The sequence below is a fragment of the Salvelinus fontinalis genome, unplaced genomic scaffold, assembly GCF_029448725.1.
Source record: "Salvelinus fontinalis isolate EN_2023a unplaced genomic scaffold, ASM2944872v1 scaffold_0085, whole genome shotgun sequence".
In the NCBI taxonomy this organism is placed as follows: Eukaryota; Metazoa; Chordata; class Actinopteri; order Salmoniformes; family Salmonidae; genus Salvelinus; species Salvelinus fontinalis.
Window position 1 is genome coordinate 398,644 of NW_026600294.1, and position 13,037 is coordinate 411,680.

General features: G+C 45.0%; 1 protein-coding gene across 1 annotated transcript in view; it reads right to left on the reverse strand.

The window, feature by feature from the left end:
• Positions 1-13,037, reverse strand: part of LOC129842997 (intermembrane lipid transfer protein VPS13C-like) — a gene marked incomplete at its 5' end in the record, with an annotated part of 207,119 nt that overhangs the window by 114,884 nt on the left and 79,198 nt on the right. The window contains 3 exons of the mRNA XM_055911720.1: positions 233-395; positions 10,123-10,251; positions 10,346-10,502. Of these exons, the coding sequence (XP_055767695.1) occupies positions 233-395; positions 10,123-10,251; positions 10,346-10,502 (449 nt within the window). The remainder of the gene's footprint in view (positions 1-232; positions 396-10,122; positions 10,252-10,345; positions 10,503-13,037) is intronic.

A 13,037-nucleotide genomic window follows, 5' to 3' on the forward strand; every position in this document is an offset into this window, starting at 1 on the left:
CAGTAGTATTGAGACTGACCCGACTGTACAGAACACAACCCAGGAGTATTGAGACCGACCTGACTGTACAGAACACAACCCAGTAGTATTGAGACCGACCTGACTGGTACCGTACAGAACACAACCCAGCAGTATAATGCACTAGTTTAACCGGAGGTATCCTCCACCCCAGCCGTGACTCTCCCAACGACGATATGGTGTGACGTCTGGCGGGGGGAAGCGTGAGACTAACCGCGAGGTGACTCTCTGTACGCCCGTCCTCATGTCGTCCAGGGTGCAGGCGGTGAGGATGGTAGAGACCTCCATGGCTCCGTTGTTAAACATCTTCCCTGAAGCCTTCATCAGGTGAAGGGTCAACTCCCCCAGACACAGCCTCTCCTGGTGTTGAGACACTGCTAACACCTTGGAAATGGGGAAACAAGACATACAATCTGTCCATAAACCAACCTAGTTGTCCCTTTGAAACATCAGCGAACCACTGGGGGAACTACCGAGAGTCATTACAAGGTCATTACAAGGTCATTACAAGGTCATTACCACAGAGTCATTACAAGGTTATTACCATAGGGTCATGTTGGACAGTAATGACTGGTGTTTGGTAGCTGTTGAAACGCTTCCCCCTAATCATGTCTTTATCTAATTACCCAGGGCTTGGAGAGCAGAGAGGACATTATGAGGAAATGACTGTCATTACTGACGCCAGCGCTGAACAAGGCCCACTTCCCCCGGTTCCTCCATAGAGTACATTAGAAGTGAGACTGAGCTACAACACCTATAGGTACATACCTGTTTAGTGAGACTGGGCTACATCACCTATAGATACGTACCTGTTTAGTGAGACTGGGCTACATCACCTATAGATACGTACCTGTTTAGTGAGACCGGGCTACATCACCTATAGATACGTACCTGTTTAGTGAGACCGGGCTACATCCCCTATAGATACGTACCTGTTTAGTGAGACTGGGCTACATCACCTATAGATACGTACCTGTTTAGTGAGACCGGGCTACATCACCTATAGATACGTACCTGTTTAGTGAGACTGGGCTACATCACCTATAGATACGTACCTGTTTAGTGAGACTGGGCTACATCACCTATAGATACGTACCTGTTTAGTGAGACCGGGCTACATCACCTATAGATACGTACCTGTTTAGTGAGACTGGGCTACATCACCTATAGATACGTACCTGTTTAGTGAGACCGGGCTACATCACCTATAGATACGTACCTGTTTAGGGGCATTAGAACTGAGACCGGGCTACATCACCTATAGATACGTACCTGTTTAGTGAGACCGGGCTACATCACCTATAGATACGTACCTGTTTAGTGAGACTGGGCTACATCACCTATAGATACGTACCTGTTTAGTGAGACTGGGCTACATCACCTATAGATACGTACCTGTTTAGTGAGACTGAGCTACATCACCTATAGATACGTACCTGTTTAGTGAGACTGGGCTACATCACCTATAGATACGTACCTGTTTAGTGAGACTGGGCTACATCACCTATAGATACGTACCTGTTTAGTGAGACTGAGCTACATCACCTATAGATACGTACCTGTTTAGTGAGACTGGGCTACATCACCTATAGATACGTACCTGTTTAGTGAGACCGGGCTACATCACCTATAGGTACGTACCTGTTTAGTGAGACTGAGCTACATCACCTATAGATACGTACCTGTTTAGTGAGACTGGGCTACATCACCTATAGATACGTACCTGTTTAGTGAGACTAGGCTACAACACCTATAGATACGTACCTGTTTAGTGAGACTGAGCTACATCACCTATAGATACGTACCTGTTTAGTGAGACTGGGCTACATCACCTATAGATACGTACCTGTTTAGTGAGACTGGGCTACATCACCTATAGATACGTACCTGTTTAGTGAGACTGAGCTACATCACCTATAGATACGTACCTGTTTAGTGAGACTGGGCTACATCACCTATAGATACGTACCTGTTTAGTGAGACCGGGCTACATCACCTATAGGTACGTACCTGTTTAGTGAGACTGAGCTACATCACCTATAGATACGTACCTGTTTAGTAAGACTGGGCTACATCACCTATAGATACGTACCTGTTTAGTGAGACTAGGCTACAACACCTATAGATACGTACCTGTTTAGTGAGACTGGGCTACATCACCTATAGATACGTACCTGTTTAGTGAGACTGGGCTACATCACCTATAGATACGTACCTGTTTAGTGAGACTGGGCTACATCACCTATAGATACGTACCTGTTTAGTGAGACCGGGCTACATCACCTATAGATACGTACCTGTTTAGTGAGACCGGGCTACATCACCTATAGATACGTACCTGTTTAGTGAGACTAGGCTACATCACCTATAGATACGTACCTGTTTAGTGAGACTAGGCTACATCACCTATAGGTACGTACCTGTTTAGTGAGACCGGGCTACATCACCTATAGATACGTACCTGTTTAGTGAGACTAGGCTACATCACCTATAGGTACGTACCTGTTTAGTGAGACTGGGCTACATCACCTATAGATACGTACCTGTTTAGTGAGACCGGGCTACATCACCCATAGGTACGTACCTGTTTAGTGAGACTAGGCTACATCACCTATAGATACGTACCTGTTTAGTGAGACTGGGCTACATCACCTATAGATACGTACCTGTTTAGTGAGACTGGGCTACAACACCCATAGGTACGTACCTGTTTAGTGAGACTGGGCTACATCACCTATAGATACGTACCTGTTTAGTGAGACTGGGCTACATCACCCATAGGTACGTACCTGTTTAGTGAGACTGGGCTACATCACCTATAGATACGTACCTGTTTAGTGAGACTAGGCTACAACACCTATAGATACGTACCTGTTTAGTGAGACTGGGCTACATCACCTATAGATACGTACCTGTTTAGTGAGACCGGGCTACATCACCTATAGATACGTACCTGTTTAGTGAGACCGGGCTACATCACCTATAGATACGTACCTGTTTAGTGAGACTGGGCTACATCACCTATAGATACGTACCTGTTTAGTGAGACTGGGCTACATCACCTATAGATACGTACCTGTTTAGTGAGACTGAGCTACATCACCTATAGGTACGTACCTGTTTAGTGAGACCGGGCTACATCACCTATAGATACGTACCTGTTTAGTGAGACTGGGCTGCAACACCTATAGATACGTACCTGTTTAGTGAGACTGGGCTACATCACCTATAGATACGTACCTGTTTAGTGAGACTGGGCTACAACACCTATAGATACGTACCTGTTTAGTGAGACTGTGCTACATCACCTATAGATACGTACCCGTTTAGGGTCATTAGAAGTGAGACTGGGCTACATCACCTATAGATACGTACCCGTTTAGGGTCATTAGAAGTGAGACCGGGCTACATCACCTATAGATACGTACCCGTTTAGGGTCATTAGAAGTGAGACTGGGCTACATCACCTATAGATACGTACCTGTTTAGTGAGACTGGGCTACATCACCTATAGATACGTACCTGTTTAGTGAGACCGGGCTACATCACCTATAGATACGTACCTGTTTAGTGAGACTGGGCTACATCACCTATAGATACGTACCTGTTTAGTGAGACCGGGCTACATCACCTATAGGTACGTACCTGTTTAGTGAGACCGGGCTACATCACCTATAGATATGTACCTGTTTAGTGAGACTGGGCTACATCACCTATAGATACGTACCTGTTTAGTGAGACCGGGCTACATCACCTATAGGTACGTACCTGTTTAGTGAGACTGGGCTACATCACCTATAGATACGTACCTGTTTAGTGAGACCGGGCTACATCACCTATAGATACGTACCTGTTTAGTGAGACTGGGCTACATCACCTATAGATACGTACCTGTTTAGTGAGACTGGGCTACATCACCTATAGATACGTACCTGTTTAGTGAGACTGAGCTACATCACCTATAGGTACGTACCTGTTTAGTGAGACTGGGCTACATCACCTATAGATACGTACCTGTTTAGTGAGACTGGGCTACATCACCTATAGATACGTACCTGTTTAGTGAGACTGGGCTACATCACCTATAGATACGTACCTGTTTAGTGAGACCGGGCTACATCACCTATAGGTACTTACCTGTTTAGTGAGACTGGGCTACATCACCTATAGATACGTACCTGTTTAGTGAGACTGGGCTACATCACCTATAGATACGTACCTGTTTAGTGAGACTGGGCTACATCACCTATAGATACGTACCTGTTTAGTGAGACTGGGCTACATCACCTATAGATACGTACCTGTTTAGTGAGACCGGGCTACATCACCTATAGGTACGTACCTGTTTAGTGAGACTGAGCTACATCACCTATAGATACGTACCTGTTTAGTGAGACTGGGCTACATCACCTATAGATACGTACCTGTTTAGTGAGACCGGGCTACATCACCTATAGATACGTACCTGTTTAGTGAGACTGGGCTACATCACCTATAGATACGTACCTGTTTAGTGAGACTGGGCTACATCACCTATAGATACGTACCTGTTTAGTGAGACTGGGCTACATCACCTATAGATACGTACCTGTTTAGTGAGACTGGGCTACATCACCTATAGATACGTACCTGTTTAGTGAGACTGGGCTACATCACCTATAGATACGTATCTGTTTAGTGAGACTGGGCTACATCACCTATAGATACGTACCTGTTTAGTGAGACTGGGCTACATCACCTATAGATACGTACCTGTTTAGTGAGACTGGGCTACATCACCTATAGATACGTACCTGTTTAGTGAGACTGGGCTACATCACCTATAGATACGTACCTGTTTAGTGAGACTGAGCTACATCACCTATAGATACGTACCTGTTTAGTGAGACTGGGCTACATCACCTATAGATACGTACCTGTTTAGTGAGACCGGGCTACATCACCTATAGATACGTACCTGTTTAGTGAGACTGGGCTACATCACCTATAGATACGTACCTGTTTAGTGAGACCGGGCTACATCACCTATAGATACGTACCTGTTTAGGGGCATTAGAACTGAGACCGGGCTACATCACCTATAGATACGTACCTGTTTAGGGGCATTAGAACTGAGACCGGGCTACATCACCTATAGATACGTACCTGTTTAGTGAGACTGGGCTACATCACCTATAGATACGTACCTGTTTAGTGAGACTGGGCTACATCACCTATAGATACGTACCTGTTTAGTGAGACTGAGCTACATCACCTATAGATACGTACCTGTTTAGTGAGACTGGGCTACATCACCTATAGATACGTACCTGTTTAGTGAGACCGGGCTACATCACCTATAGATACGTACCTGTTTAGTGAGACTGGGCTACATCACCTATAGATACGTACCTGTTTAGGGGCATTAGAACTGAGACCGGGCTACATCACCTATAGATACGTACCTGTTTAGGGGCATTAGAACTGAGACCGGGCTACATCACCTATAGATACGTACCTGTTTAGTGAGACTGGGCTACATCACCTATAGATACGTACCTGTTTAGTGAGACTGAGCTACATCACCTATAGATACGTACCTGTTTAGTGAGACTGGGCTACATCACCTATAGATACGTACCTGTTTAGTGAGGACGGGCTACATCACCTATAGATACGTACCTGTTTAGTGAGACTGGGCTACATCACCTATAGATACGTACCTGTTTAGTGAGACTGGGCTACATCACCTATAGATACGTACCTGTTTAGTGAGACTGGGCTACATCACCTATAGATACGTACCTGTTTAGTGAGACTGGGCTACATCACCTATAGATACGTACCTGTTTAGTGAGACTGGGCTACATCACCTATAGATACGTACCTGTTTAGTGAGACTGGGCTACATCACCTATAGATACGTACCTGTTTAGTGAGACTGGGCTACATCACCTATAGATACGTACCTGTTTAGTGAGACTGGGCTACATCACCTATAGGTACGTACCTGTTTAGTGAGACTGGGCTACATCACCTATAGATACGTACCTGTTTAGTGAGACTGGGCTACATCACCTATAGATACGTATCTGTTTAGTGAGACTGGGCTACATCACCTATAGATACGTACCTGTTTAGTGAGACTGGGCTACATCACCTATAGATACGTACCTGTTTAGTGAGACTGGGCTACATCACCTATAGATACGTACCTGTTTAGTGAGACTGGGCTACATCACCTATAGATACGTACCTGTTTAGTGAGGACGGGCTACATCACCTATAGATACGTACCTGTTTAGTGAGACTGGGCTACATCACCTATAGATACGTACCTGTTTAGTGAGGACGGGCTACATCACCTATAGATACGTACCTGTTTAGTGAGGACGGGCTACATCACCTATAGATACGTACCTGTTTAGTGAGACTGGGCTACATCACCTATAGATACGTACCTGTTTAGTGAGACCGGGCTACATCACCTATAGGTACGTACCTGTTTAGTGAGACTGAGCTACATCACCTATAGATACGTACCTGTTTAGTGAGACTGGGCTACATCACCTATAGATACGTACCTGTTTAGTGAGACCGGGCTACATCACCTATAGATACGTACCTGTTTAGTGAGACTGGGCTACATCACCTATAGATACGTACCTGTTTAGTGAGACTGGGCTACATCACCTATAGATACGTACCTGTTTAGTGAGACTGGGCTACATCACCTATAGATACGTACCTGTTTAGTGAGACCGGGCTACATCACCTATAGGTACGTACCTGTTTAGTGAGACTGGGCTACATCACCTATAGATACGTACCTGTTTAGTGAGACTGGGCTACATCACCTATAGATACATACCTGTTTAGTGAGACTGGGCTACATCACCTATAGATACGTACCTGTTTAGTGAGACTGGGCTACATCACCTATAGGTACGTACCTGTTTAGTGAGACTGGGCTACATCACCTATAGATACGTACCTGTTTAGTGAGACTGGGCTACATCACCTATAGATACGTACCTGTTTAGTGAGACCGGGCTACATCACCTATAGATACGTACCTGTTTAGGGGCATTAGAACTGAGACCGGGCTACGTCACCTATAGATACGTACCTGTTTAGGGGCATTAGAACTGAGACCGGGCTACGTCACCTATAGATACGTACCTGTTTAGTGAGACCGGGCTACATCACCTATAGATACGTACCTGTTTAGTGAGACTGGGCTACATCACCTATAGATACGTACCTGTTTAGTGAGACCGGGCTACATCCCCTATAGATACGTACCTGTTTAGTGAGACCGGGCTACAACACCTATAGATACGTACCTGTTTAGTGAGACCGGGCTACATCACCTATAGATACGTACCTGTTTAGTGAGACTGGGCTACATCACCTATAGATACGTACCTGTTTAGTGAGACTGGGCTACATCACCTATAGATACGTACCTGTTTAGTGAGACTGGGCTACATCACCTATAGATACGTACCTGTTTAGTGAGACCGGGCTACATCACCTATAGGTACGTACCTGTTTAGTGAGACTGGGCTACATCACCTATAGATACGTACCTGTTTAGTGAGACTGGGCTACATCACCTATAGATACGTACCTGTTTAGTGAGACTGGGCTACATCACCTATAGATACGTACCTGTTTAGTGAGACTGGGCTACATCACCTATAGGTACGTACCTGTTTAGTGAGACTGGGCTACATCACCTATAGATACGTACCTGTTTAGTGAGACTGGGCTACATCACCTATAGATACGTACCTGTTTAGTGAGACCGGGCTACATCACCTATAGATACGTACCTGTTTAGGGGCATTAGAACTGAGACCGGGCTACGTCACCTATAGATACGTACCTGTTTAGGGGCATTAGAACTGAGACCGGGCTACGTCACCTATAGATACGTACCTGTTTAGTGAGACCGGGCTACATCACCTATAGATACGTACCTGTTTAGTGAGACTGGGCTACATCACCTATAGATACGTACCTGTTTAGTGAGACCGGGCTACATCCCCTATAGATACGTACCTGTTTAGTGAGACCGGGCTACAACACCTATAGATACGTACCTGTTTAGTGAGACCGGGCTACAACACCTATAGATACGTACCTGTTTAGTGAGACCGGGCTACATCACCTATAGATACGTATCTGTTTAGTGAGACCGGGCTACATCACCTATAGATACGTACCTGTTTAGTGAGACCGGGCTACATCACCTATAGGTACGTACCTGTTTAGTGAGACTGGGCTACATCACCTATAGATACGTACCTGTTTAGTGAGACTGGGCTACATCACCTATAGGTACGTACCTGTTTAGTGAGACCGGGCTACATCACCTATAGATACGTACCTGTTTAGTGAGACCGGGCTACAACACCTATAGATACGTACCTGTTTAGTGAGACTGGGCTACATCACCTATAGATACGTACCTGTTTAGTGAGACTGGGCTACAACACCTATAGATACGTACCTGTTTAGTGAGACTGGGCTACAACACCTATAGATACGTACCTGTTTAGTGAGACCGGGCTACATCACCTATAGATACGTACCTGTTTAGTGAGACCGGGCTACATCACCTATAGATACGTACCTGTTTAGTGAGACTGGGCTACATCACCTATAGATACGTACCTGTTTAGTGAGACTGGGCTACATCACCTATAGATACGTACCTGTTTAGTGAGACTGGGCTACATCACCTATAGATACGTACCTGTTTAGTGAGACCGGGCTACATCACCTATAGATACGTACCTGTTTAGGGGCATTAGAACTGAGACCGGGCTACATCACCTATAGATACGTACCTGTTTAGTGAGACCGGGCTACATCACCTATAGATACGTACCTGTTTAGTGAGACTGGGCTACATCCCATATAGATACGTACCTGTTTAGTGAGACTGGGCTACATCACCTATAGATACGTACCTGTTTAGTGAGACCGGGCTACATCACCTATAGATACGTACCTGTTTAGTGAGACCGGGCTACAACACCTATAGATACGTACCTGTTTAGTGAGACTGGGCTACATCACCTATAGATACGTACCTGTTTAGTGAGACTGGGCTACATCACCTATAGATACGTACCTGTTTAGTGAGACCGGGCTACATCACCTATAGATACGTACCTGTTTAGTGAGACTGGGCTACATCACCTATAGATACGTACCTGTTTAGTGAGACCGGGCTACATCACCTATAGATACGTACCTGTTTAGTGAGACTGGGCTACATCACCTATAGATACGTACCTGTTTAGTGAGACTGGGCTACATCACCTATAGATACGTACCTGTTTAGTGAGACTGGGCTACATCACCTATAGATACGTACCTGTTTAGTGAGACTGGGCTACATCACCTATAGATACGTACCTGTTTAGTGAGACTGGGCTACATCACCTATAGATACGTACCTGTTTAGTGAGACCGGGCTACATCACCTATAGATACGTACCTGTTTAGTGAGACTGGGCTACATCACCTATAGATACGTACCTGTTTAGTGAGACTGGGCTACATCACCTATAGATACGTACCTGTTTAGTGAGACTGGGCTACATCACCTATAGATACGTACCTGTTTAGTGAGACCGGGCTACATCACCTATAGATACGTACCTGTTTAGTGAGACTGGGCTACATCACCTATAGATACGTATCTGTTTAGTGAGACCGGGCTACATCACCTATAGATACGTACCTGTTTAGTGAGACCGGGCTACATCACCTATAGATACGTATCTGTTTAGTGAGACCGGGCTACATCACCTATAGATACGTACCTGTTTAGTGAGACCGGGCTACATCACCTATAGATACGTACCTGTTTAGTGAGACTGGGCTACATCACCTATAGATACGTACCTGTTTAGTGAGACTGGGCTACATCACCTATAGATACGTATCTGTTTAGTGAGACTGGGCTACATCACCTATAGATACGTACCTGTTTAGTGAGACTGGGCTACATCACCTATAGATACGTACCTGTTTAGTGAGACTGGGCTACATCACCTATAGATACGTATCTGTTTAGTGAGACTGGGCTACATCACCTATAGATACGTACCTGTTTAGGGTCATTGCTGTACAGGACCAGTCCCAGGGACTCTATGTTGAAGATAAACTTCATGGTTTCCAGGGGTTCCTCTTCTACCGGTTGTTCTGGAAGTTCAACCATGTTCTCAACATCATCTGAAGGACGAGGAGAGAACAGAAAAATGGTCAGAAGAATTAACACGCTCAGGACTCAAGTCGATACATTACACACACGCTCGTGACCTCTGACCTTTGGGGTAGTCTGTTTTGAGCATCAGCGTAGTCTTGTGTTTCAGGGCTGCCGTGTCGGGGCTGGTGTGTTGGTCTGGCTGAAGACCGCTGGCTTCTCCAATGTTCTCCATCAGGATCCTCAACAGGACTGTTAGGTCGTCCTGACTCAGGGCAACCTGGGGAGAACAGACGACAGAGAGGATATGAGTCAATCACCACCTTCCGGAGACACCTGAAACCCCACCTCTTTAAGGAATACCTAGGATAGGATAAAGTAATCCTTCTAACCCCCCCCCCCCCCCCCCCCCCCCTTAAAAGATTTAGATGCACTATTGTAAAGTGGTTGTTCCACTGGATATCATAAGGTGAATGCACCAATTTGTAAGTCGCTCTGGATAAGAGCGTCTGCTAAATCACTTAAATGTAAATGTAAATATGTAGCTGGAGCTAATGCTAATGGTTGCTAATGCTAATGTCACTAATACTCGTTGACCTGAAGAGACAAGAACAGAGAGGATGTAGCTAAAGCTAATGGTTGCTAATACTAATGTCACTAATACTCGTTGACCTGAAGAGACAAGAACAGAGAGGATGTAGCTAATGCTAATGGTTGCTAATACTAATGTCACTAATACTAGTTAACCTGAAGAGACACAAGAACAGAGAGGATGTAGCTGTAGCTAATGCTAATGTTGCTGATGACTAGAAGAGTCTCTAAATAACTTGAGGACAGACAAGAGACATATAGGATGGAGCTGTAGCTAATGCTAATGTTGCTCATAACTAGAGGAGCCTCTAAATAACTTGTGGACAGACAGGAGACTATAGGATGTAGCTGTAGCTAATGCTAATGTTGCTGTTGCTAAAGCCAATAATGCTGTAGCTAATGCTGCATTCACATCATATCGGAGGAACGACTTGTTATTTCGGAGGAACGACTTGGAGCGTTCAGTTGCTCGGAGACCAGAAGGAACGCAAGAACCATTCTCACCATTCACAGAAGAAATCGCGGGTAATGTTAGTTGCCATTTTCAGTAGTACCTGACGTCAGAGCTCAGCGTGTCCAGAGATCATACCCGAGATTTCTAGTCATAATTACGAGATGGAGGGACGTTCCACGTGCATTTTTCACAGAAGGAAGGTCATACTTACGAGTTCCCGACATGACGTGAACGCGGCACAAGGCAATAAAATGTTGATTTACTGTTTAACGGATTACATTTTTTGAAAAGTGAGGCGAACGAGCAGATATTCGTTAAACTGTAAATCAACTTTGTTCGGGCCTAATGCTAATGTTGCTATAGGTAAAGCTAATATTGCCTTTGCTAATGCTAATGTTGCTATAGGTAAAGCTAATGTTGCCTTTGCTAATGCTAATTCGCTGACAATTTTACATTTTAGTCATTTAGCAGACGCACTTATCCAGAGTGACTTACAGGAGCAATTAGGGTTAAGCGCCTTTCTCAAGGCCACATAAACAGATTTTAACCAGTGAACTTTCGGTTACTGACCCAACGCTCTTAAATCGCTAGGCTACCGGCCTTGATTATCTTAGGGTCAAACCCTAGAGGACTGTAGCATGTACCATACATGCCTTGATTATCTTAGGGTCAAACCCTAGAGGACTGTAGCATGTACCTTACATGCCTTGATTATCTTAGGGTCAAACCCTAGAGGACTGTAGCATGTACCTTACATGCCTTGATTATCTTACTGTCGAGGACTGTAGCATGTACCTTACATTCCAAACCAGGCTGCAAGCAGAAGTCAGAAGTTAGTTAGTGTGACTAAATCATCAACGCTCGGCTGTTATGGTTTAAGAGACAAAGCTACTTCAAGTCTAAAGGAAGGGGACGACATTGCACACATTTAACTAGCTACAACTTACCAGTACCATTCTCCCACCTGAGGTCAACCATCAATATGACTAAATCATGAAAGCTCCATTATGACTTGAAGGAAATAGTTACTTCAGGTATCAGAGAGGGTGACATTACTACATGAGTAAAGATAACTTCAATCAGCTGCTCTGCTACAATACAAACATCTTGGTATCAAAACAGATCTTTATCTAACCACTCCTTTCGAGGGAAAGACATGATTGCAGTTACTGTTAGCTCCTCTCCGTCTACCTCTATGGTTACTGTTAGCTCCTCTCGGTCTACCTCTATGGTTACTGTTAGCTCCTACTACCTTCATGGGCTTGAGGTCTCCGTCTACCTCTATGGTTACTGTTAGCTCCTACTACCTTCATGGGCTTGAGGTCTCCGTCTACCTCTATGGTTACTGTTAGCTCCTCTCCGTCTACCTCTATGGTTACTGTTAGCTCCTACCTTCATGGGCTGTAGGTCTCCGTCTACCTCTATGGTTCCTGTTAGCTCCTACATTCATGGGCTCTGTCTACCTCTATGGTTACTGTTAGCTCCTCTCGGTCTACCTCTATGGTTACTGTTAGCTCCTACCTTCATGGGCTCTGTCTACCTCTATGGTTCCTGTTAGCTCCTACCTTCATGGGCGTGAGGTCTCCGTCTACCTCTATGGTTCCTGTTAGCTCCTCTCGGTCTACCTCTATGGTTACTGTTAGCTCCTCTCGGTCTACCTCTATGGTTACTGTTAGCTCCTACCTTCATGGGCTCGGTCTACCTCTATGGTTCCTGTTAGCTCCTCTCTGTCTACCTCTATGGTTCCTGTTAGCTCCTACCTTCATGGGC